Here is a 27,705-nt window from a genome sequence, read left to right on the forward strand (position 1 = left end):
CGGTTTTAGTTATGTTTTCAAAATTTCTTGCCTTGCAAGAAATGGCATTCTACATTTATACAGATCATTGTAGAAATGAAACACACATGGAATTTATGTAATTCAAATAACAATATTATTTTCCGGTTTGGTTCCGGACACCTCACTCCCAGATAAACAGACTCTAGCTGTGATAATTTTGTGTCCGATTTCAGCTTCCCCAGTTAGGGTTGGGATAGCAGGCTGCCTGCCTCCGGTTGATTGACACATTTGCAAAACAAAGGCGATATTGTTGCACAGTTAACACAGTAATGAGGAGGCGCGAGTAAAATTAAGATGGCCCAGCATTATAAATATTTTCGTAAGCTTCAGGGATTCTAGTGTTAAAAAAACACAAACAAACAGATGTACTTTCACACTCAAATAAATTTACAAGTAAAAACAACTGACTGCTTCTTTGTCCTACCACAATACATGGGTAATGAAGAGAAAGAAACAAACCACGATAGATCTGTAAAGACTGACGTGCATTAAGCTAGCCCTTTGATATTGTGTGTTTACTTCATTTGATCCCAAGTGTTTAGTTTTAAAATGAATATTAGATTTTCATTTGATCAGTTTCCTGTTAATTTTAATTTGTGTACATAATTATTATAACTTAATGTACCTCGATATTCATCCGCTTTGGAATAAGTCGACCTTGGTATATGTCCTGTTTGGATGAGAAGAATTTTGCTTGGGATACGACTTGCGTGCTAGAACACCGCGCGCTACCCTTGTTTGTCTCTCTCGAGACAAAGCCACGACTGCCCCCGAGCGTCAGTGTGCCAGTTGCTAGCATTCAGTGAACAACCCGTGCTATAACTTCTATGAATTTTCATGTGTGTGATATAGCGGGTCTACAGCTCCTGTCAAAGGCCAGTTTTAAAATAATCACCACACTCGCTGTTTGGTGAGGTTGGCATGGTGGTTGTGTGGCTGAAGCGGTTCTCAAGGTGATTCGTGATGTGGGCTTTTCTCACCTAAGTGCACAGGAGAGAGACCATCTGCATTCGTGATTGTTCCTGGGGCTGCTGATTACAGCTGCCATTCACTCTTGATAAATAGAAGCGCGAGCCGGTTAGAAGGGGAGAAAAATGGACGGATGGGAGGTTACAGGAGAAAGGAGGAAGCAGTAGAGAGCGAGTGAGCAGGCTCACGTTGCAGCTGAACAGGGAGCCTGGGTGTTGGGCCGACACCCGGGGAATAGTAGTTGTGGTCACTCCCGCTGAGTGATCATGGAGTGGGATTGAACGGAACGAGGATGACTCTATGCGTAAGGCAGCGGGAGTCGGGAATTGGGCGAGTGTACAGTATTCCCCAGCCCTGGTCGCTGTGGATCCCAAGTCACTGTCAGGAGGAGCCTACCGGAGCCAGAGATCGGAGAGGTGAACTGAACAGCTGAAGTAGGCTCAGTGAAGGTCAGCCGCAAGTAGGGCGACTCCCCTGTTGAGAAGCCCAGACGGGGGAAGCAGGGTGGCCGCCAGGTAAAAAGGTTGTTTTTTTTTTTTAAAGAATTCTTCCTGGTCTCGTCCGATGCGAGAGATGGACGTCTGAAGTGGAGCTCCGCTAGCAGTGGTGCTATTTTTCATATTATTTGCTTATTATTCTGAGATATCCTGTATTTATTCAACCCGAGTGGGACCGCTACAGTATATGTAAACACATATAAACATGGCCAACAAGAAGGGGGTCCGAAGAATCAAGACTAAAGCTACATCCAAGCTGCGATCAGCAAGCCCTAGTTCGAGATACGGCCTCTCAGAGACAGACCTGGATCAGATGGGCGAAAGTACAGACTCCTCGGGACCACGGTCCGCTACATCGTCGCCTGCTGAGAGCGAAAAGGGGAGCGAAGGTGCGATCGTGAGTGCAGATGTGGATAGCTCGCCGATTGGAGAGGATTACCTGAAACTGGAAAAGGCGGGAGGTCCGCGGCTTCAGTTACGCAATCACGCTGGACTGGAGCAGCGGGACACCGCTTCAGCAGAGTCTGCTGCTTCATCTACGGTACAAGAAGGCACATTTGAGCTATCTGAACTGAAAGTGTTGCTCGCTGACCTCAGGCAAGATATAAAGAAAAGCGAGAAGGCTAATGAGAAAGCAACGGCAAAGGCACATGAGAGACTGAAACAGGAGATGAAACAGGCCAATGAATGTCTGCGACAGGAAATCCAACAGGCAAATGAAAGGCTTCGTCAAGAGGTACAGCTTGAACTTCGACAGGTGCTGGGTAAAATTGAAGAGCGCATTGAGAAAAACTCGCTAAACTGAGCACGCTTGCTGATCGATTGGAGCATCTTAGTGAGACATTCACGAATCGGATCGAAATAGCCGAACATCTAGCTGCCAGTGCCGAGGAAAGAGCAGTAAATGTCAGTTCGAATGTAAAAACTCGGAGAAAAACTTGGAGACAGACTGGCTGCTTTAGAAGATGGGAATAGAAGGTATAATGTCAGAATTGAAGGCTTGCCGGAGAATCGAGAAAGTTTAAACCCGTGAAATTCGCGAACTGAACTTTTCTAAAATAATCGGGGCGACTTTAAAGCAGAATCTGAGATAGCAGCGCTTACGCGCTGATCAAACACCGCCAGACCCGACCAAGATCTTTTATAGTCCGCTTTGAACGATTATCATTTAAGTTAGAGGTGATGGAACTCCTCAGGAAAAAAAGGAAGATATTATATATGAAGATTGCCAATTCGTCTTCCCTGACTTCTCTCCAGCAACAGCTATCAAACGCCGCCTTCTATAATATTAAACAGCGCTACGGCAAGCCAATGTCAAATACGGCCTCCTGTATCCGCAAAACTGAAAGTGGAATGGCAGGGCATTTCTATGTTTTCGCTAGCAAGGAGGAGGCAGAAAATGAGTTAAGAAAGCTGATCCCGGACTATTCTGATACATAATTGTGAGTCATGGCGGTAAATGATAAAGCTAGGATTAATAATCTACTGTCTGATCTATTTGTTTTAAAATACGGGTTTTTATCAGCATATATTCTCATATTCTTATATTATTATTACTTTATTACTTATCATTACTTAGTATTACTAGGGCTAAATGTTTGTGTTTTATTGTGCTTAATTACGTTTTCCTCCTCTTTTTTTTTCTTTTCTAATTATTTCATGTGTACCCTAAATGAGACTGTTCAATATCATACCCTTGGTTTGCTGTTATTGCTATTACTGCATTAAGACTTGTTATGCTTGTTTTGGACACATCTTTAACACCATCACCTGGGTTTATTATCTGGGGATATCATCTTAATGCACTAAAATTGATGAAGATTATATGTATGTATGTATGTATATATATATATATATGTATATATATATATATATATATATATATATATATATATATTAAGTGCAAAATTCTTTTCTTTTTTTTTTTTCCTCTTTTAAAGACTATATTGGTAACAGATATCTCTATCTTTTAACCTTAAAGCGCCACTGCATGGGGGCTTGATGTGCTTTGGACGTGCTCTGTCTCTGGGTATGTCAGAGGACTGGGACTGCATGAAGTGGGTTTTAGCCTCACCTGGGGAGGCAAAAAGGGAGGGTGGGGGTTAAGGGGAAGAGAAAGAGAGCAGGCTTGATCTATATCTAATCTATCATCTCAATCTTTATAATTATAACTATCAACGTAATAATAAGCTGCATGGCAACAACTCTTGGGGGAATAGGAAATTAAGACCTAAACTATTTCACTTCCAGTTAAGACTATAATATGACACCAAAAACTCAGAATCAGTGTCTCCATGATGGGACAGTTAACTTCGTAAGCTGGAATGTTAAAGGCCTGAATCACGAATTAAAGAGAAAGAAAGTACTTTCTCACCTAACAGGTCTAAATGCTAAAATAGTATTTTTACAGGAAACCCACTTACTAAGTAAGGATCAGTTCCGCTGCAAAAGACTGGACTGGCCAAATGTTCCATTCTAGTTTTACAAAGAAAACTAGAGGGGTGGGAATTCTCATACATAGAACAGTACCATTTGTAGCATCAGATGTAGTATTGGATCCTGAAGGGAGATATGTGATGGTCATGGGAGACTTATCTAACTGTAAAATGATTTTGATAAATGTTTATGCACCTAATGTTGATGATAAGGAATTTATACAAAATTTATTTGCATCCATTCCCAATCTGAACACTCATAAACTTATAATGGCTGGGGACTTTAATTGTGTTCTAAATCCACTTTTAGATAAGACTTCCTCCACAGGGGAACGCAACTAACACCGCAAAGATAATTACAAAGTTTATAACTGATCACAACTTATCAGATCCCTGGAGGTTTTAAACCCAAATTCAAGAACATATTCTTTCTACTCACCAGTACATCATTGCTACTCAAGGATTGATTACTTCTTTATAGATAATAACTTCTTGCCTAAGATTAAATCTTGTAAATACGATGCTATTGTTATTTCAGACCATGCTCCGATGATCTTGGAGCTGAAATTACTAAGCCCCATACACTCACCCCGAGATGGCGCCTCAATCCGCTTCTATTAGCTGACGAGAATTGTACTGAATTTATATCCAAACAAATTGAATTCTTTCTAGAGACAAATACATCCCCTGAGATCTCTGCAGGAACACTCTGGGAAACTCTTAAGGCCTTCTTAAGAGGACAGATTATCTCATATCTTTCCCACAGAAATAAATCCGAGCGAAGAAAGTAGCAGAGATAAAAAGCGAAATTACTAAAATAGATGAAGAACATGCCAGACTACCAAGCGAGACTCTACATAAGAGGAGGCAGGCTCTACATTCAGAATTAAACCTCTTGACAACTAAAGAAACCGAACAACTAATTTACAAATCCAGACATCATTATTATGAACATGGAGAGAAAGCTAATAAGCTTTTAGCAACAAATTCACAAGCAAGAAGTGCAACGCAATCTCGTAATTACTAACACGAATGGAGATAAAATCATCGAACACAAAAATATAATGTGCACTTTTAGAGACTACTATAAATCCCTATATACTACTGAGTTTAAAGAAGACAATATACAATCTAATGCATTTCTGGATAAATTACAGATACCACAAATTGACGCTATTAGTGTGGAGGAGCTCGATAAACCTCTGTCATTATCAGAATTACTGGATGCTATAAAGTCACTCCAAGGTGGAAAAGCAGCAGGCCCTGATGGCTACCCTGCAGAGTTTTACAAGAAATTCTCCGCTCAGCTAGCTCCCTCCTATTAGCAACATTTACAGAAGCCAGAGATAACCAATCTCTTCCACAAACCTTTCGCCAAGCACTAATCACTGTCTTTCCAAAACAAAATAAGGACTTATTACAATGTGCATCATACAGACCAATTTCACTTCTGAATAACGACGTTAAAATACTCTCTAAAATCATAGCTAGAAGGATGGAGAAAGTGCTCCCTCAATAATATCACAAGACCAAACTGGATTTATTAGGGGCCGACACTTATCTTCAAATCTTCGACGCCTGTTTAATGTAATATACTCACCAACTAAATCAAACACCCCAGAAATATTATTATCATTGGATGCAGAAAAAGCATTCGACATGATTGAATGGAAATACCTTTTACTATTTTGGAGAAGTTTGGGTTTGGCCCGAACATTTGTGCATGGATTAAATTACTGTATACTAACCCAGAAGCTTCAGTTTGCATCAATAACATTTGCTCAGACTACTTTAAACTAGAACGTGGCACAAGACAAGGATGCCCTTTGTCACCACTGCTGTTTGCAATTGCCATTGAACCACTGGCAATACATTGTCGAAATACTGATCAGATAAAGGGGATTAGCAGAGAAGGACTGGAACAGAAAATCTCATTATATGCAGATGACATGGTACTGTATATATCGGACCCAGAAAATTCTGTGCCTGCAGTCTTAGCAGCACTCACAGAATTTCAAAAGCTCTCTGGTCTCAGAATTAATCTGAATAAAAGTGTACTCTTTCCGTGAATTCGCAAGCATATAATATTAGATTAGACACCCTTCCTTTTATCATTGCAGAACAGTTTAAATACCTCGGGTAAACATCACAAGTAAACATAAAGCTCTTTATCAAAAAATTTTCGCCTGTATGGAAAAAATTAAACAAGACTTGCATAGATGGTCAACCCTTCATCTCACACTAGCTGGAAGAATTAACACTGTTAAGATGAATATTCTTCCTAAGCTCCTTTTTATTTCAAAACATACCAATATACATTAATAAATCGTTCTTTAAGCAATTAGATTCAACAATAACCTCATTTATTTGGAATTCTAAACATCCACGCATCAAAAGAGCGACCCTACAAAGACAAAAGGCAGAAGGCGGCATGGCTCTACCTAACTTCCAGTTTTATTACTGGGGGCAAATATACAGTCGATAAGAACCTGGACACAAATAGAAGAACATACACAGGCATGGACCGCAATAGAAGTAAAATCCTGCAGTACTTCTTTGTATTCCTTGCTTTGTGCTCCAATAAACACACGCTATCGGCAATACACTAATAACCCAATTGTGCTCCACTCACTTAGAATCTGGAACCAATGTAGAAAGCATTTTAAGACGGAGAAGCTTCTTTCTGTGGCACCCTGCAAAAGAACCACCTCTTTCAACCCTCACAAACATATGCAGTTTTAATATCTGGAAAAATTTGGAATTAACTTGCTTAGAGACCTTTATATAGACAACGTCTTTGCATCCTATGAACAATTACGTTCCAAATTTAACATTCCAGCTACAAATTTCTTTCACTATCTTCAAATCAGGAACTTTGTTAAACAGAACCTTCCAGATTTTCCTCATCTTGCACCCTCATCCACGCTGGAAAAATTATTGCTCAATTTCAAGGAGTTAGACTCCATCTCTACAATATATAAAATCCTTTTACAATCCCTTCCTTTCAAAGATCCAAGAGGACACTGGGAAAATGACCTCTCAATTAATATATCAGAAAAGGAGTGGAAAGTAGCAATGCAGAGAATTCACTCAAGCTCCATATGCAAAGCATACAATTATACAACTCAAAATTATATATCGAGCACATCTGTCTCGACTAAAACTCTCCAAAATGTTTCCAGGGCATGATCCAACCTGTGAACGTTGCAACCAAGCCCCAGCCTCACTAGGTCACATGTTCTGGGCCTGCTCCAAATTAACATTATTCTGGACAAAAATTTTTAATTACCTCTCAGACAGTCTTGGACTCACAATCCCTCCTAACCCATTAACAGCTGTGTTTGGGGTTCTTCCAGAGGGTCTTAAAGTGGAGAAAGACAAACAAACTGTGATTGCATTCACTACACTGTTGGCACGCAGACTTATTCTGATAAACTGGAAGAACCCAAACTCTCCTCTTTTAAGTCAGTGGGAAACTGATGTGTTATATTATTTAAAATTGGAAAAATCAAATACTCAGTTAGAGGATCTGTGCAGACTTTTTCAAAACATGGCAGGATCTAATCAGTAATATTTTGAAATGATTTTATAAAGCACAGAGAATTTGTTGATTTAGGTATTTTTAAAAGCCTTAAATTTTACACCGTTTGGCTTGCTCTCTCTCTCAAGGGTGGGGATCGATCTGTTCTTAGCATAATTCTTTTTTTGTAAAACTTGATTGCTATGTATTGATTGTAATAAAATTAATAAATAAATAAATTAAAAAAAAAAAAAAAAAGAATTCTTCCTGCTGTATTTTAACCTCGTTGTTTTTAAGAAGACTTTTTTTCTATTGTTTTTAACCCCCACTTTTCAGTTCTGATTTTTTGGATTTATTTATTGGAACTTTGGACACTGTGCTTTAATTTGATCACCTTGTTTTATTGATTTGTTTTAATAAAAGCACTTTGCACTTTTTCACCATCCCGTGCTTTGTTGTGCCTTACTGTTAAGCTCATCGGTAACATTACTGACGGCTCAGGGGCTCCCGGACAGCAGATGGGAGCATACAGCAAACCCGCATTGTCACAATGTGATTTTGTGTTTTTTCACGTAAATTTGAATTGATTGTTGAAAGGTATGAAGGTGGCATGCGTATCCAGGACATGGCTGCTGCGTACCGTAGGCCGAGAATGACGGTATCTACGACTGTGAAAAACAGACGTTATTAAAAAGTAAAGTGAGGTTAAATTTTCATTTGTTTCATCTAATTGCTTTTGTATTTATGTATTTTAGCATTGTTTAAAATTTATACATCCCCATCAATGTATAATATGCCTATAACAATTGGATTTTTTTTCATGGGAACGGATTAATCATTTTCCCATTATTTCTTATGGGAAAAATTTGTTTGGTATATGCCTGTTTGGTATAAGTCCAAGGACCGGGAATGGATTAAGGACATATACCTAGGTACCACCGATTTATATCATTGTACAGTGCAATCGAGTAACTCACCCCTCGCCTGTGAACCTTGATCATGGTCTTAATTGACATCTTTTGCCGGACACCTGCAGTGTCACCCATGCTTCAAATGTCTGGCCTATAGTGGCCTCAAAATTTGGCTTAGTGTCTTTCTCACTGCCAGCAAAGTCATGGCAGGGTGCATTGCCTGACGCAAATGCACAGTTGCATGTGCAAAAACAGTTGACAGAAATAACTACATGTGAGCAAGGTGATTTCATGCTTGGCATGAAAACAGACTGTAGGTGCAAAACATGGTAATACCACCATTGGGCTGAGAAGAGGATTTACACCCATGACTACTGCTGACAAAGCAGCACATTCCACACGCCAGTGACATTGGTGTTAACTGCAGGGTGCAGAATGTGTGCACAACAGAGACTGAGTGACCTGCACAATCTTACACTTTGTTTGCAAAGCAAAGTCATTCGCACTTTTTAATTGTGAAAAACAACACGATCCATAACCTCAGTCACAGTCTGCCATGATGGAACAGCAAGAAGCTGCTGCACATTCCAAATCAAAAGATCAGCCTGAACTTACACAAGAAGTATGTGGATAAATGATTTATAACTCTTATATCTCCATATGTTTTTGCATCCATTAGAGTTGACTTTTACTGTATCATGATCCTCCAAACTCAATGGGCATACTGCCCTTCCCAATCCAACTCCCCGAGCTTCAAATGAATGTCATTTTATTGCGATCCCTGGAAACTGTGTTACTTCATCCCCCCTGCCCTTTGATAGACTTTTACTTTATCATGTCAGTTGAGGGTGAATACCCCCAATTTTATTGAATGTTAATGGATTGTGGAGCTCAAAGCTAACATTTATATAGGATTCCAGCATGTATCTGTCTCTAATTCAGACACTGTATGTACCTTCATGCTAAGATGAAGAACTTGACCAAACACTTTCATAGCCTGAAAATGCAAGTCTCTTCTCATTTGCTTACAAACCGACAGGATTTTGTTCATGCAAACAGCCCTAACATCCAAGTCTTAACAAATAGAACACAAGTTGAAGAATAACACAAACTACCAGCACAGAGAAATGCTGTTTAGCTTCCAGAAGTTAAAGTGCTTCCTCACCTCTTTTACATATTATGACACTGATTTTAACTCCCTGCTGGAGTTTACAGAGCTGTGGGTAAAAGGCAAGATCACAGCTGTGCAGAAGGGGAGTGAATGATGTGATTCCAAAATTCTGAATGGTATAGTTTGGAGGGAAAATAGGACCTCACATGGTTTAATCCTGGAGCCAGTCCTGGGAGGGGTGCTCTGTTGTGAACACATTGTGGTTTGTGACTTGCATACAGTAGTCTGTTTTGCTTCTTGGACAGTGGTAAAGTCCAGATGTATTGCTAGTCACCTTTCACGTGACAGGTAAGAATGAAAGAGTTCCAAGCATACTGGACAGTTTTATTTATATATTAAAAAAAAAAAAAAAGCAGTATTCACAAAAACAATTTGAATATTTGAGGAATCACTAAGGTAAAAAATGATACAGAATTAAAATACAACTGGTGGAAATCAATACTTCTAGAATTTGTTGACATTAGTTCAGAAGAGTTGATGAAAAGCCCTGATGGACAAAGAATAATGTCCAGCACTGAAGCAGTAGTCTTCAGCTTTCTTGTCCATGTACAGGGTTGGCAAAGGTGTAATAAAAGGCACCTCAGTAATTGTTTTTTTAATTAACACCTTAATATTTTAAGCAGTATGTTTTAAGTTGTGAGCCAACAAAGACCCAGATTCCTTATTTCCCATGGTTACCAAAAATAACTTTGCTGACTTTGAAAATCCTTTTTTAAATGTTGATTTTAAACCAGAAATCATAAGTGTTTTTTGGCCCAGTTACTGTATTTGTGAAGAAGTGTGTTCAAGTTGCAGATAGCTGTAATTCAAAAATAGAAAAAGGCTGATCCTAGTGATGTTATAAAACAAAGCTAGATAGATAGATAGATACTTTATTAATCCCAAGGGGAAATTCACATAATCCAGCAGCAGTATACTGATACAAAGAAACAATATTAAATTAAATAGTAATTAAAAAGAAAAAAAAAATAAAATAAAATTAATGTTCGCATTTACTCCCCTGGGTGGAATTGAAGAGTCTCATAGTGTGGGGGAGGAACGATCTCCTCAGTCTGTCAGTGGAGCAAGACAGTGACAAAAGTCTGTCACTGAAGCTACTCCTCTGCCTGGAGATGACACTGTTAAGTGGATGCAATGGATTATTCATGATTGACAGGAGTTTGCTTAGTGCCCGTCGCTCTGCCACAGATGTTAAACTGTCCAACTTTAATCCTACAATGGAGCCTGCCTTCTTAACAAGTTTGTCCAGGCATGAGGCGTCTTTCATCTTTATGCTGCCAGCCCAGCACACCACTGCGTAGAAGAGGGCCCTCGCCACAACCGTCTGGTAGAACATCTGCAGCATCTTACTGCAGATGTTGAAGGATGCCAACCTTCTCAGAAAGTATAGTCTGCTTTGACCTTTCTTACATAGAGCATCAGTATTGGCAGTCCAGTCCAAGTCAGTCAGTCAGTCAGTCACCTCTGATGATCACAGGGTCCATGAGGGGCCTAGGCCTCCTAAAATCCACCACCAGCTCCTTGGTCTTGCTGGTGTTAAGGTGTAAGTGGTTTGAGTCGCACCATTTAACAAAGTCTTTGATTAACTTTCTGTACTCCTCCTCCTGCCCACTCCTGATGCAGCCCACAATAGCAGTGTCATCAGCGAACTTTTGCACATGGCTATTAAGTATAGCCAACAATACTGTATGTATAGCTTGTTTGGAGAAGTTGAAATTTTAGTGTATGGTATTAGTTAACTGTGTTTTCATTTTCATTTCATTTTAATAGCAATTTTTGCCTTTGATTGGATTTTTTTTTTTTTAAAGAGAATTCAAGCTATATCGGATTTTAACCCTGGGGATGTGGGGGATCTTTGGAATATCCAGCCTCATACAGTGGGTAGTTCTCTTTCTTTATTGAAGGCCTTCTTTCATCAGTAAAGATGTTAAATAGTTCCAAGATGCAGATAACCTTTTCTGTTTTTAAGATGATTTTTATTTGATTTTAATTGATTTTTAGTGCAGTTTCTTTATCCTTTGTTTCTGTTCGATGTGTTTTGATAATTAGGAGGGCTGGATTCAGTCAGCCAGTCATTTATTTTCCAACCCGCTGTATCCTAACACAGGGTTACGGGGATCTGCTGGAGCCAGTTGCAATCTTCAGTTTGCATTTTACAGAAAGCACCATTTACACATGCAAACAGGCTGATGCAGAGTGTCAAGAAAGCACATTTGAAAGGATACAATATTCAGGTGGTGGTGTATGTAATGAATCTGCAAAGTTGGTTCAGGGATTCCTTTTCAACCTTTATACAGGGAGATAGAGAGAGAGCAATGCTCTCTCATCAAAGCACACTGTTGTTGCAGTCATTTTGGATTGGATTAGTTTAAAAAATCACCTTGGGTTTGAATCTACACCATTGATTATAATGAAAATTCCAAGCTACTGTATCTCTAATATTATACAACATGAACTGTGAAAAGCATAGCACAGTATGTCTGAAGATTGTTAACCAAGTAAATGGCAGAGGGGAAAAAATATAATACTAGTAGGGCATGGCCCAAAATCATAATAACTGATTTCTCCACCAGGCTGTTAGTCTGTTTCTATAATTTGTTGTACAGTATGTGCAGCCTGATATTGATGGTTTTTTTTTTTTTTTTGGTTTTTTTTTTTTCGGTAATAGAGATTTTTATCATCTTAAAAATCATCTTGAATGTACTGTTCTGATATACACTAAAAGATAAAATTGATTTATTTAGTGTATGTGGTTATAATCAAAAGGTTATTTGCATAGCGTTTATCTTTTTATGAAATTAACATCCTTTATAAATTGTTCCTTTTGTTAACTTCCTGACAACTACAAACTACTAATGACTAACTCTAAACAGGCTGAATTCTGATTAAAATTCTGCAAATTTTTTGCTTAATCTTTATCAGCAAAACAATGTATTTTCCATTTGGTTAATTCAGGAACCAACTTTTGTTTTGTGTCTGTACAGGATACACTGATTGTTTGGTCAGAAGCTGTGAATTATGATTTGGCTTTGAGTTTCCAAGAAAAGGCAGGATGTGATGAAATATGGGAGAAGATTTGTCAGGTAATATGCAGTAATTCAAACTGATACATTTTTTTTGCAGTCTGGGGACTACACTTCTACTTAGCAGTAAGTACATAGTAATAGTTTCAAAGTACAATTAATGTCTCCACTTTTGGAGTGCCTTTTTCACCTTTTAGATTAAGTGTTTGTTACCTTGCTCACTGTACCTTACATTGTTTTATCATTTTTGCTCAGTTTTAATGTCCAGGTCCTGTTTACATTAATTTACCTGCGCTTTTAGGAAATCCTGTATTCTAAAATGCTGCACTATTTCTGGTTGTAATACCACTTAAAGTTTGCAGAAGATGCATTAAAATGTTTTTTAAGCAAAGGAAAGCCTTGCTATTAGACATTTGTTAAAGTAAATTGCAAATATACTGTGCAGTCACATTAGCTTTGTGTCAATGAATGTAACATTGCTGATTATTTGATCTATTGATGATTGAAAACTTGGAATAAAAAGAGTTCCTGAGTGTGGAGGTATAACTGATAGGTCAGATAGCCAGATTACTGCTCCAAAAGGATATTTACTGCTGAATGAAATGCTGCTTAATTTAATTTTGGGTTGTAACTGATCATCTTCTGTTCCGGCTAGTTTGCTGTTTGGAAGAAGTTGAAGGCCTACTAAAGACAAATATGAATTATCGGTATATTATGCTTTTAAAACAACACTTTCAAGTGAATGTTGTAAACCAAGCATACTTTATTAAAATGAAACATCTGTGGCATGTTGTGCTCATCCTTCGCTGCCTTGCTTATATTTTGTGCTTTTTCTAAACCCACTATCCTTTAGTGCATGTACCAGCAGCACTGCTTACATTTGTGTTGTCAGTTGAATGGGGCTTGCACAAATGACTATGTACATTTGTTGTTTGTGTGCCTTTCACAGCAACAGCAACTTTCCTGCTTAGTTGTCCAGTAAGTTCAGTTAAGTCTTTTGGCTCACCATGCCTAATTTCTTTGAAGTCAAAGTATTATATTACAGTAATCCCTCCTCGATCGCGGGGGTTGCATTCCTGACTCCCCCCCCCGCAATAGGTGAAATTCCGCGAAGTAGAGACCATATGTTTGTATGGTTATTTTTATATATTTTAAGCCCTTATAAACTCTCTCACACTGTTTATAAATATTCCCCGAACCCTTTGTATTCTCTTACATATTAGGTAAGATTAATTGAAATTATGTATGTAAACACACTGGTTTTATACAGTAAAACCTAAATATTATTTTAAAGATATCGAGTGTCTCCGATATCACGTTACAGACATTATGATAGACAGATGCGTACAATGCAATAAAAATTGTATACAGTAAATGTGTGTACAGTGACACTAAACGCACATACATGTACTAAGTTCTGTAAGTAGAAAATTAATTATGGTTATTCACCAACAATGACACGATGACTTGTCTGACAATGATGAGTTTAGTTTTACTGCACAACAAAGGAGAGCATTACAGCCCTTCTAAAGAAGCCTTTTCAGGCAACTGTGTAGCACCGCCATTGTTCTTCTAACCAGCAGTCTTTAATCCAAATCCCTAAAGCAGATTCCATCCAGACTACTGCCTTATTACATCCACTTACAACTCATTTTGCGCCCTGGTTAAAAGTACACTTCGGCCATAGATCTGATATTCCTTTCCTACTTTTTAAATAAAAAGAATCGTAGCCTCATTGATGGCGTAATGGCGTCCTACAGCGGTGTAGCTTTTCCCTTCCTTCAGCATATCCAAAACGTTTACCTTTTTGGCAATCATTAACATCTTCTGTTGGCGCTTGGGCTCGGCCCCTGAAGCAGTAGCAGGAGCAGATCGTTTTGGAGCCATAATCAAGGGCTTGAATATGCACAAAATAAACACAAAAGAGCACAATAGTTAACTCTTTACACAGCGAAACACGTTGATACTGAATGAGTGAGACGGGACTTCCTGGTTAACGCCACGGAATCGAATTTGCCGCTCCGTCGCTGAGCCAATCAGCACACAGGAACTTAACTGCGTGCTCTGATTGGTTAGCTTCTCGGCCATCCACCAATAGCATCCCTTGTATGAAATCAACTGGGTAAAACAACTGAGGAAGCATGTACAGGAAGTAAAAAGACCCATTGTCTGCAGAACCCGCGAAGCAGCGAAAAATCCGCATTATATATTTAGATATGCTTACATATAAAATCCGCGATAGAGAGAAGCCGCGAAGTTGAAGCGTGATATAGCGAGGGATTACTGTACATAATGGGTGAGGCAAATTTTTTTTTTTTAGCAATCGATTTATCTGTCTGTGTTTCATTTTAAAAGAGGTAGTTTTGCACTTGTTTACAATGTGTGATAATTAACAATGAAGACACCTCATTGAGAAATTGAAAATTATGAGATGAAGAACAGTAATGTGGACTTACTCAGTTAAAGTGATGTCCCATCCCCAGCAAAAATAGTAGGCAATGTTTAACTGGCTGATTGATCTGATAATTCAATACATTGCCTGAACCTAGGTCTCACATAGTGTACATCACATAACATGCTACTTACTGTCACTTATGCCTATTCTTAAAATTTGTAATAAAATGTAACCAGTGCTAATCATTAATTAGTGACTCTCCGTAAAGTTCTTGTATTTAGTTTGTTTTATAAATGTCAGGTTATTTTAATTGATATTAAAATGTTGAATGTTGTATGAGCCTGCATAATATATGATTTCACATACATATCACATACATGTTGAACAGCAAAGTATGATATCGCTCAAAGTAGCCAATTGCACTGTTTACAATATGTGTTGCATTGGTGCCTACTTTTTAATTGTCTGTTGCTGCACTTTCTCACATATATTGTTAGTGTGTCCTTTAGAGAGACAAGTCACCCATTTGACATCGTGCCATGCCAATGCCAAGTTTTCTGCCCGCATGAAAACTGTATTGTCACCTCTTTTCCTATTCAGCCTGTCTGGCTTCAACTGTGAAGGCCTGTGTCTCCTGTTCACCCTCACTGTGCCACAAGCTCCAATTCCCCTGCTTTGTAGCTCTATGAACAATTCTGAGCATTTATAAAAATTGTTCATGTACACAAAATAGACCCAAATGTTCATAGCCCTGAAGCAGCTCCAACACAACCTGATTGTCAAGGGCCAGTTCTCTCTTTGAAAGAAATATTTTCCTATATATGTGATTACTTTCAGGCAGAAACCAGTGTTTGCTTCAGCCGGTACAAAATCCTTTATGCCATACTTTGTGGGCTTGTCTGGCATATATTGTCAGAAAAAAGGTGTCTCTTTTATTGTATCATAGATTCATGCACAGACAAATCACGGCCAGGCTGATAAAATTGTTTATATGTTGGTTCCACAATGTCAAGCAGGGGCTGAACTTTATACATGAGGTTACAGCCTGGCTTACCCCTTGGAATTTGCTTCTGGTTATCACAGAAGTGAATAAAACTTTGTAGGAGCACGTACCTCTCACGTGGCATTACCTGTCCAAAGCTACCAGGGGACAAAGCACCTTTGGACCAATGCTCCCTGAAGTTATATCACCAGTTTAGTCCCATCTCTATTTGTATTGCCACAAAGCACTTCATCTTGTTTTTTGTTGTGGGTTTCCACTTTGAAAAATGAAAATGCGGTGCATGCGCAGCCCATGATTCAAAAATTTGCTCTGCATACCCGTTTTCTTGTCTGACAATAGCTTACAGCAGCCTCCGGAAAGAACAGCCTGAAGTAGTACAGCGGCTGGTAATCTGTCGTGTCCATCAGCAAGCCATGCTGTCATGTGAAGTCCGGTAGCCAGTTTGTCTTCCACGGATCAATGTCTGGGTATTCCTCCCACACGAACCTTGCCGTAGGTGCGTCGGTTACGCAAATGTGCTAAGCTCCCAGCCGATCAGCTGGGGTGCCATCGGCTGGAGTCCGATCAGCTGATGCTAGTCCCTCACTCTCTTGCTCGGTCTCCTGATCACTGTCAACAAAATCAGTTTCTGAAAAATCAGAGTCCGACTCGGCGATAATGTGCAAAACATCGCCTGATGACTATTTTCTTTTCTGTACTTGCTTCGCTCCCTCGTGAGACGTCTGCCATCTTGCCTTTGTTTACATTTCGTAACTCACACACACAAAAGGATTAGATGCTGAGTCTAACATTCCTCTGAGCAGAGAGGGAATGCCTGTGACGTAACGGTGAGTTTTGTCGCTGTTAACAGCTGATTGTCACCCTCTACCCCTGTATGTCAACTTTTGTCGACATGCATCCTAAAAGAGTTAAAGTATTAATTACCAAAGTACTTACATTAATAAGAGATGTGCTTGAGAGAAAACATTTTTATTCTGTACTCTATGATGGTAGAACAATAATGTTTTTAGGTTTAAACATTAACCTATATAAAATCACTTTTCCGATGATATTTAGCAAAATGACACCAAAACTTCAGGCTTCTGTCCCAGTCAAAGCATGCTGTTATTCTATAAAAGGTGATTGCGATCATTTGTTTATTTCTGTTTCATTTTTTTAAGTGTGCTTGAATAACTAACATCCTTTTGAAATAAACAGTAATGTGGATTAGAGGCTGAAAAACAGTAGAGCTAGATACAAAGCATGAAGTAGCAGATGTATACGATCATGTTTTCTTTACTGCCATGAGCACCGGGGGAGTCTTAATGCTTCACAGTGTAGTTGAGAATCATATTAACTGCATTTTCTTCTGATCTGCTTGAAAACCGTGCAGACTGAATAGGGTCAAGGAGCGAATCTGTGGCAGACTTGTTATACTGCAGAATTAGACAGATTTCATTATTACTGTGATTAGTGCCACTAATGTGTTGCTTTTTCGGTGCTGTGGTACTTATGGATTCTTTGAAATACCCAGGAATTCAGCTTTCGGCCAAATATTCATTAAGAATATCTATAAACAGTGGTTCTAACTTATCAGCACAGCGTCCAAATGTGGAGGGACAGATGATTGTCTGGGCTTGCTACTTTGCCTTAAGTCTTTTTCCAGCAAAACATAATAACTTCAAGCTGAGTAGTATGGTTGTGAGAGTCCAAATTAAAGAGAAATAGAGAGGTCAGGTGGAACAGGGTCCTTCACAGAGAAGTTTGCTTCTAGCTTGTTGTCTAGAGAGTGATCAGTCAGAAGTGAGAGCTTGCATTTTTAATTAGTAATCATTTTACATTTGTGTAAAAATGCTGTTCTGACGTACTCTTATTTGCTTTTGGCATGTTTAAACTGTCCTATCTTCTACTTTACTTTTCTGTAGCTCTTTGTTAAACATATAGATTCTACAAAACTTTAATTCTATCAGTGTGTAATCTAGTAAAAATCATGTTTCTTGACAGATAAATACACTTTATTTGCACCAAGAGGTAATTGTATTAATTTATAATGTATGATTATTTAAATTAAGTAGATACAGTTACTGTGTGTGTGTGTATATATATATATGTATATATGTATGTATATATATATATATATATATATATATATATATATACACTGCTCAAAAGAATTAAAGGAACAGAGTATAGCATAAAGTCAACGAAACTTATGGGATATTAATCTGGTCACTTAAGTAGCAGAGGGGGTTGTTAATCAGTTTCAGCTGCTGTGGTGTTAATGAAATTAACAACAGATGCACTAGAGGGGCAACAATGAGATGACCCCCAAAAAAGGAATGGTTTAACAGGTGGAGGCCAGTGACATTTTTCCCTCCTCCTCTTTTCTGACTGTTTCTTCACTAGTTTTGCATGTGGCTATAGTCAGTGTCACTACTGGTAGCATGAGGCGATACCTGGACTCTACAGAGGTTGCACAGGTAGTCCAACTTCTCCAGGCTGGCACATCAATACGTGTCATTGCCAGAAGGTTTGCTGTGTCTCCCTGCACAGTCTCAAGGGCATGGAGGAGATTCTACGAGACGAGCAGTTACTCTAGGAGAGCTGGAGAGGGCCATAGAAGGTCCATAACCCATCAGCAGGACCAGTATCTGCTCCTTTGGGCAAGGAGGAACAGGATGAGCACTGCCAGAGCCCTACAAAATAACCTCCAGCAGGCCACTGGTGTGAATGTCTCTGACCAAACAACCAGAATGACTTCATGAGGGTGACCCAAGGGCCCCATGTCCTCTAATGGGCCCTGAGCTCACTGCCCAGCAGCATGCAGCTCGATTGGCATTCGCCAAAGAATACCAGAATTGGCAGATGCACCACTGGTGCCCTGTGCCTTTACAGATGAGAGCAGGTTCACCCTGAGCACGTGACAGAAGTGAAAGGGTCTGGAGAAGCCATGGAGAATATTATGCTGCCTGTAACATCATTCAGCATGAGCAGTTTGGTGGTGGGTTAATGATTGTCTGGGGAGGCATATCCATGGAGGGTCACACAGACAGCTACAGGCTTGACAAAGGCACCTTGGCTGCCATTAGGTATCAGGATGAAATCCTTGGACCCATTGTCAGACCCTATGCTGGTACAGTGGCTCCTGGTGCACGACAATTCCTGGCCTCATGTGGTGAGAGTATGCAGGCAGTTCCTGGAGGATGAAGGAATTAAAACCGTTGACTGGCCACCACACTTTCCTGACCTAAATCCAATAGAACACCTCTGGGACATTGTTTTGGTCCATCCAATGCCACTAGGTTGCACCTCAGACTGTCCAGGAGCTCAGTGATGCCCTGGTCCAGATCTGGGAGACGATCCCCCACAACACCATCTGTCATCTCATTAGAAGCATGCACTGATGTATACATGCCTGACAACAAGAACACAGGAGCCATACAAAGTGCTGCGTACAATTTTGAGTTGCTGCAATTAAATTTTGGCAAAATGGACTAGCCTGCCACATAATTTTTTCACTCTGATTTTTGGGGCGTCTTTGAATTCAGGGCTCTGTAGGTTGATCATTTTCATTTCCATCAAACGATGTGGCATCCTTTCATTCCTAACACATTACCCAGTCTATATCAGTATAGATATCCAGCAGGATTTCTTTTCCCCATTGAGATCTGAAGTGTTTTCAAAGTGTTCCTTTAATTTTTTTGAGCTATATATATATATATATATATATATATATATATATATATATATATATATATATATTCGCAAACCTGTACATTTAGCAGAAGTTCTAATGTAAAATGTTTTCTGGTTAATTAAATGTATTTATAAATTACCTTTCTTTTTTAAATATTAGATACAAGGAAAAGATCCCACAGTTGAAGTAACACAGGACCTTGAATCTGAGGAAGAGCGTTTTGAAGAAATGCCTGAAACAAGTCATTTGGTGGATCTTCCTCCGTGCGAACTGAATAAGTTAGAAGAGATAGCTGACTTGGTTACATCTGTGCTATCCTCTCCAATTCGTAGAGAAAAGCTGGCGCTGGCGTTAATGCATGAGGGTTATATCAAAAAACTTTTGCAGCTTTTCAAAGTTTGCGAGGACCTTGAAAATACTGAAGGCTTGCATCATTTGTATGAAATCATCAGAGGAATTTTATTTCTAAATAAGGCAGCTCTTTTTGAGGTCATGTTTTCAGATGACTGCATAATGGATGTTGTTGGCTGTCTTGAATATGACCCTTCTCTTGTACAACCTAAAAAACACAGGGAGTTCTTGACCAAAACTGCAAAATTCAAAGAGGTGATACCAATCACAGATTCAGAACTGAGACAAAAAATCCATCAAACTTACCGAGTTCAGTATATCCAGGATATCATTCTTCCAACTCCTTCTGTGTTTGAAGAGAACTTTCTTTCTACACTAACCTCATTTATTTTTTTCAACAAGGTTGAGATTGTCAGCATGTTACAGGTGAGTCTTTTGTATTATTGTAAGATTTATGCTCAGAGTTCTATGCTTGCAGGCCTCAGTGGCAGATGCCAGATGCTAAAGGTCTTATTTTCTTCAAAAATCTGTAATGCTTATATTCTTGCTGAAAAGAGTGCTCATTGTATTTGTCTAATTTTTAAATATACGATTCCAGTATAATAATTTGTATATAATTTCCCACAGGCTCTAAAACACCCAGAAAACCACTCTTAAGGATGCAGCTTGGAATTTTGTATAGCATAAATGCATTTAAGTATTTTCTGCTTAGAAAGTTGCTACATTCTATGATGGAAATGATCTTTAGACAGGTCCCATAAAGAGTTCTCTTTTTTCTTTTCTTTATAATATATATGTGTTTGGTACGTAAAATCTGTACTCCTGGTTTTTTCACTACAGTACCTAACCTGTGGTTTTGATTTGTGTATTAGAGCAAAGAGATGAAGTTCTGTTTGTTCTATACTTAAATTTGCACACTTGGGAATATTTGTTGTGAATTGAAAATTCTGTGGGTTTTATTTATATTATAATTATACATTACCCTCTCCCCCAAACATGAAAATCCAAAGCTTCCCTGCTCAGTTTTTTCTGCCACAGACAAATAAGCAGCCTTTTTATACCACTTGCAAACACAACCACACTTGCAAACACAACCACACTTGCACACACAACCACACTTGCACTTGTGGATTTCCTGATACCAGAATTTTTGTATTCAATACCAATGCTGGTGAAATTTCACAATATGATTTTCGATATGTATCTGATGCCATAAACAACCCCTTTCGCCAACTTTTAAGTTCAGAGTATACTCCTATTATTCAAGCAGATATCTGGAATTTTTCTATAAAAGTATATGAAAAATATACTAAGAGTAACAGCAAATCAAAATGGTAATAGGTCATTCAAGTATATGCCTAGCTGTCATTTAAGTCCAATAGTATTGGAATTCATAAATATCAAATTTTAGTGCCTGGATTAAATTTTATTTGTGGTACTCTGGAGGAATCCTCATGACTAACCTCAAATTGAGGGGACATTTTAAACTGGGGGAATTTTAACCAAGGGGGTTTATACGGTGGTAGCATCAAGGGGTACCTGATTTATCTTGTGATTTACACATTCTAATTTTATTCTGATATTTTCTCTCCAGTAACTTAAATACTACTTAAAATACAACCCCAAATCAGAAAAAGTTGGGACAGTGTGGAAAATGTGAATAAAAAAATAAAGCAGTGATTTACAAATTTCCCTTAACTTTTATTTCATTGCAGACAGTATGAACACAAGATAATTCATGTTTGTTTTGATCAACATCTTTTGATTTGTAAATAAACATTCTTGCCATTCAGGCTTGCAACACATTCCAAAAAAAGTTGGGATGGGGGCAATTCAGGGGTAGTAATGAGGTATAATAACTAAATAATGATGTGATTTGAAACTGGTGATGTTAACAGGTGATTGCAATCATGATTCGTTACAAAAGCAGCATCGAGGAAAGGCCTACTCCTTTAGGAGCAAAGATGGGAAGAGGATCGCCAGTTTGCCACCAAGTGCGGGCAAAAATCTTTGAAATGATGAAGAAAAACGTTTCTCAAAGACAGGAAGAGATTTGGGCATTTCTCCCTCTACAGTGCATAACATAGTAAAAAGAATCAGGGAATCTGGAGAAATTACCGTGCGCAAAGGCCAAGGGCGCAAGCCTAAACTAAATGGCCGTGATCTCTGAGCCCTCCGACGGCACTGCATTAAAAACCGTCATTCATCAATAAATGATATAACTGCGTGGGCTCAGGACTACTTCAGGAAGTCACTCTCAAGCACTACAGTACGTAGTTACATTAGGAAATGCCAGCTAAAACTGTACTGTGGCAAAAGGAATCCCTACATAAATAGTGTCCAGAAGCGCCGTCGACTTCTCTGGGCTCAGAGGCATCTGGGATGGTCCATTGTGTAGTGGAAACGTGTATTGTGGTCAGACGAATCGGTTCTTCACATTTTTTTGAAGAAATGGGCCGTGTGCTGCGGACCAAGAGGAAAAGGACCATCCAGACTGTTACCAGATACAAGTCCAAAAGCCAGGGTCTGTCATGATATGGGGTTTTGTCGGTGCCTTCGGCAAAGGTAACTTGCACTTCTGCGATGGCACCATCAATGCTGAGAAGTATATCTCAGTTTTAGAGGAACAAATGTTGCCTTCAAGACGACGTCTTTTCCAGGGACACCCATGCTTATTTCAGCAAGACAATGCCAAACCTCATACTGCGCGCATAACAAACGCATGGCTGCGTAAGAAGAGGGTGCGGATGCTTGACTGGCCTGCCTGCAGCCCTGATTTCTCTCCTATAGAGATTGTTTGGTACATTTTGAAATGAAAAATGTGTCAACGAAGACCCTGTACTGTTGCGCACCTAAAACGTTGTTTGCAGGAAGAATGGGACAAACTAACACCTGCAACACTTAGTCACTTGATTTCTTCAATGCCTAAACGTCTTTTAAGTGTTGTTAAAAGACACGGGAACTGTACAAAGTGGTAAGTGCTGTACTGTCCCAACTTTTTTTGAAATGTGTTGCAAGCCTTAATGGTAAGAATGGATATTTATTTACAAATCAAATGATGTTGACAAAAAAACATGAATTATTTTGTGTTCATACTGTCTGCAATGAAATAAAATTTGAGGAGAATTTATAATTTGCTTTTTTTCTTTTTTTTATTCACATTTTCCACACTGTCCCAACTTTTTCTGATTTGGGGTTGTAGTACTAAAAATGTCAATTCAAACATTATTATTCAGTATCTGTTCTGTTGTATTAGTAAATGACAAGATAATTCAGGATATTTCTGTTAACTATCTCTTTAAAGTTGTTTTTGTGACAGTAAGCTTTTAAAATCTTATTTGTCAGAGAATCACTTTGGTAGGTTTTAGAGCTGTGTGATGTCTTACAAGTTTACGTTTCCACATTATCATTTCAAAACATCAGTTTACAGTACCATTGCCTGTGTGTTACGGTGCACAGATACTTGTTGATTATGAGTAATTAGCTGTGCTGCCCACACACCAGGTATAATATAGGTGGGGACAGTGAGGTGACTTTAATTTATACATTTCCTGCTGTGAATATTGGCATTTTAACACAAATTCTGGTGCAGTATTCACAAAAGGATGGTTTGTTTAAGTAGATGTGAGCATGCCAGCCACACCATAGAGTTGTTTGTATGAGGTATGAATGTAATTTAACACAGGACTAATCTAACTAAAGGAAATACTGTGCATTATGGGTGAAGTTGTGCATGCTGGGTGTTTGCTGTCAGTAATAGGAAATCTCATTCACAGCACAAGTCGATGACACCATGGAACATTAAAAACAGTAAAAAGGTACAAATAAATACACACACAGGTACAAATATGACACAATTCACGTAAAACAACTCAAGATTACAAGTCAATCAGGGCAAGCCTAGCACCTGTTTGTCTTACAACCTCACTTGTGTCCATAATCTGGCTTGTGAACAGGTCAATCCAAACTCTTACAGAGGTGGCCAGAAATGAACAACGGGGTCCTGTGAGATTGATTTGAAATTAATTACACGGGTGAGGAGGATTGTGCCAACTAACTTTAACATATGTGGTAAATGTTTATCCAGCAATGCCAAATGAGCAATATTAGCAAATATATGAAAGTTAAGATGATAGGCTTGTTTTGAATGAAAATATAGGAAGGTTATGTTCATATGGTTGTAAGTAGAAAGTAAATATAGAATATTGTACATTTAAATTAAACTTGACTGCTTATACTATCACAAAACTGAAGCACATTCCCTCGGCAGACCTGGCTTTTTTTTGTACGGTTGACTGTTTCAAATAAGCAGTTTCATTTAAAGCATAGTAGCTCATAATTTTCAGGTAGTCTTCCACTTGTTTGTTAATGGCTGTTTTGCTTTCATAGCTGAGTAGGGAAAATGCAGTAGTGTGCAAACATGACTATTGTCGACTCCATGTTTTTCTCTCTAGAAGAAAATGTTTCTGCCCAATTAAAGAAGTTCTGTACATAGTCTTTAAAGTGTTTATTTTGCTTGAAGGTTTGCCGTGGAAAAGCGCAACCAAAATAACTTTAAATTGAAATAAAGTCCAAGTGCTTGACATCATTTTTTTTTTTTTTTTTGTGAGATGTGTCTTGTCAAATTAAAAAAAAAAGAGATTACTGCAGTTTGACACTTTAAAAAAAGTTCTGCAAATGTTTGAAGTTCATCAATGATGGTTTGCATTGATGACATTGTATTTACTTTAATGTCCATGTCTCAGCCCATTGTACCATATGTTTGTAAGTACATTTACCATTATAAAGATTTACTTTTGCGTCATTATACTGGGCATACACTGTGGTTTATGACAATACAGTAATCCCTCCTCGATCGCGGGGGTTGCGTTCCAGACCCCCCCGCGATAGGTGAAAATCCGCGAAGTAGAAACCATATGTTTGTATGGTTATTTTTATATATTTTAAGCCCTTATAAACTCTCCCACCCTGTTAACATTATTAGAGCCCTCTAGACATGAAATAACACCCTTTAGTCAAGCGTTTAAACTGTGCTCCATGACAAGACAGAGATGACAGTTCTTTCTTACAATTAAAAGAATGCAAACATATCTTATCTTCAAAGGAGCGCCTTCAGGAGCAGAGAATGTCAGAGAGAGCCCTCGCTAAGAAAAGCAAACAATCAAAAAATCAATACGTGCTTTCAAGTATACAGAAGCACCGCGATAAAGCGGCATTTTGTAGAGGAGCGTCCGTATCCTCTGTGCAAACAGCCCCTCTGCTCACACCCCCTCCGTCAGGCAGAGAGAGTGAGAAAGATAGAGAGAAGCAAACAATCTCAAGCACCACGGGAAGCATATCTTATATCATTGAGCAGTTTTAGTTAATATGTAATACATGCTCTGATTGGGTAGCTTCTAAGCCATCCGCCAATAGCTTCCCTTGTATGAAATCAACTGGGCAAACAAACTGAGGAAGCATGTACCATAAATTAAAAGACCCATTGTCTGCAGAAAGCGGCGAACCAGCGAAAAATCAGTGATATATATTTAGATGTGCTTACATTTAAAATTCGCGATAGAGTGAAGCCGCGAAAGTCGAAGCTCGATATAGCGAGGGATTCCTGTATTCTAAGCTTTATTTGTATTTGCTGTCTGGTTCTCGGAGTCAGTTTTAGCTTAATTGGCCACCATTACACATGTAGTATGAGAGGATTTTATGATGTCTGATTTCACCTAATGATTGGGCTGTTGCACTGTCTGAGAAATTTCTGTCATGTTAGAAATTTCAGTCCGCTGTCTTGTAGTGGAGGCAGTCTTACGACTGTTTTCTGATGTCATCATAAAATTTTATTGTGCATGAATCCACTGTCTATTGTACATTTGGTATCTCTGTTGTCATGCACAGTTTCAAATTTTTGATTTCAAAAATCTAAATATCATATTGCAACGCACACAAAACTAAGTAGCCAATGACTGAATCATCTTAGGAAACCTTTATTGGAACAACCAGAAATAAACACAAAGGATTAATTATATAGATTATGTACCTCTATTTCTCGCAGCAAAATACACTCAACCATCTGTCTAGTTACACCATTTTGCTTACTTAGTACTTTAGGAGCATAGTACATCAGTAGTCAGGAATGCAGGCTTTTTTTTTTTTGATGTTTTGAGAAGCCTGTAGCCATCTTGTTTTTGAATAGGCAAACCTGTCCATTGGGTCCATGTACCCCTAATAGTCTGAATCAAGGTGGTTATAGTTAACAAAAACTAAAATCAGAACTGAAACTATTAAAAAAAAATTTGTAAACTGAAATAAAATAATGGACAAAACCGAAATGAAAAACTAAATGAAACTACTAAAAGTAGCTGTAACTGAAATAAAATTTACTAAAAATAATTTGTTCATTTTTGAATGAATATTTTTGCTGTTTTTAACCCTTATAACTTTTAACTCTAAAACTGAAAGTCATCCACCATGAGCCGCCCACACATATTCATCCAACGAATGGCGGCTGGTGATGGAAGGCGAGCGTTCACACAGCATTTGCAGTGACAGAGCAAGCTGAATACGTGCGTAAAGCCTGTGGAATAGAAAGGCATTTACATGCCGCCTTTCTTTCCACTGAAATCGGAATGTGCTGGTCAACAAAAACTTTACCATATGGACAGAAAAATCACAAGTGAATAACGTTTCAGTGTATTTCTTAGGTGCCTGCTTTTTGTTGACAGTAATTCACCTGCAACTTCGCACACAAAGTATACGAAGTATAGTAATCATGAAAAAAATTCTTCCTCAACATTTTGATGAATCTTGACGTTTTAGACCTCCCCGCTTATGAAAGTACATTTTTTTTTTAGAATGATGTGTGTGTGTGTAAACACAATATCTCAAAAACACAACTAGATAGATGGATAAAATTTGGCATGTGGTTGTTACACCAGAATTGTAGATCTGTATTAATTTTTGGGCCAAATCCATTAACCGGAAGTGGTACTTTACATACTCCCTTTTTTTTTAAATTTTTTTTTAATGCATGCAGCCTTAGAGTCCAATTTATTCAACTTTCATAATATTTGTTCAGTATATTGATTTGATTTGTTGTTGGTGTTTCTTTAATGTACATAATATAATGATTGTGTTGCGGTATGCTCCTCAAATATCCATCCCATATCTGAGTGCACAAGAGTCTAGAGTAGACCACTCCCGATTTTTTCAGAATAAAACAGCACTGATCGAGAGACTGACTAGGTCATCGTACAAGATCAGCATATTGTTGCTGACCAATCACTTTTACTTTAAAAACTTTGTTTAACAACGTAGAGATGCAAACCTTGTAAAATTACTGAGTTGGCAACGTTTCTAATGAACTACAGGTAGGTAGGCGAAGAGAGTCTGCCAAATGATGAAAAGCTAAACATACTAGATAGATAGATAGATAGATCGATAGATACTTTATTAATCAAGGGAAAATTCACATTAATGTGTTTTTGTATTTATTCTGTATTAATTTGTTTTTTAGTTCGTACAGCTCCAAAATACCTGATATTGTGAAAACAACCCAGTAGCAGAATTATGTTTTAAAATATCTGTCCGCATTTTTTCAATGTTTCTCTCTCTCTCTCTCTCAAAACAGATAGTTGAAATATCACATTCCTTTTGTTCTTAACATCAGTCATATCCTACATATTGCATACCAGGGATTTTTCCTGCCTTGCATCTAAACCTGCTGGGGTAGGCTCCAGGTTTCC

The 27,705-nt window shown here is 38.4% G+C and overlaps 1 protein-coding gene across 2 annotated transcripts in view; it reads left to right on the forward strand.

The window, feature by feature from the left end:
- Window positions 1–27,705, forward strand: part of LOC120516911 (serine/threonine-protein phosphatase 4 regulatory subunit 3B) — a 164,351-nt gene that overhangs the window by 23,868 nt on the left and 112,778 nt on the right. For both annotated transcript variants that reach the window (XM_039738923.1, XM_039738924.1), the window contains exons 3-4: window positions 12,509–12,607; window positions 19,781–20,398. In XM_039738923.1, the coding sequence (XP_039594857.1) occupies window positions 12,509–12,607; window positions 19,781–20,398 (717 nt within the window). The remainder of the gene's footprint in view (window positions 1–12,508; window positions 12,608–19,780; window positions 20,399–27,705) is intronic.

This window comes from Polypterus senegalus, chromosome 16 (assembly GCF_016835505.1).
Source record: "Polypterus senegalus isolate Bchr_013 chromosome 16, ASM1683550v1, whole genome shotgun sequence".
Classification (NCBI taxonomy): Eukaryota; Metazoa; Chordata; class Cladistia; order Polypteriformes; family Polypteridae; genus Polypterus; species Polypterus senegalus.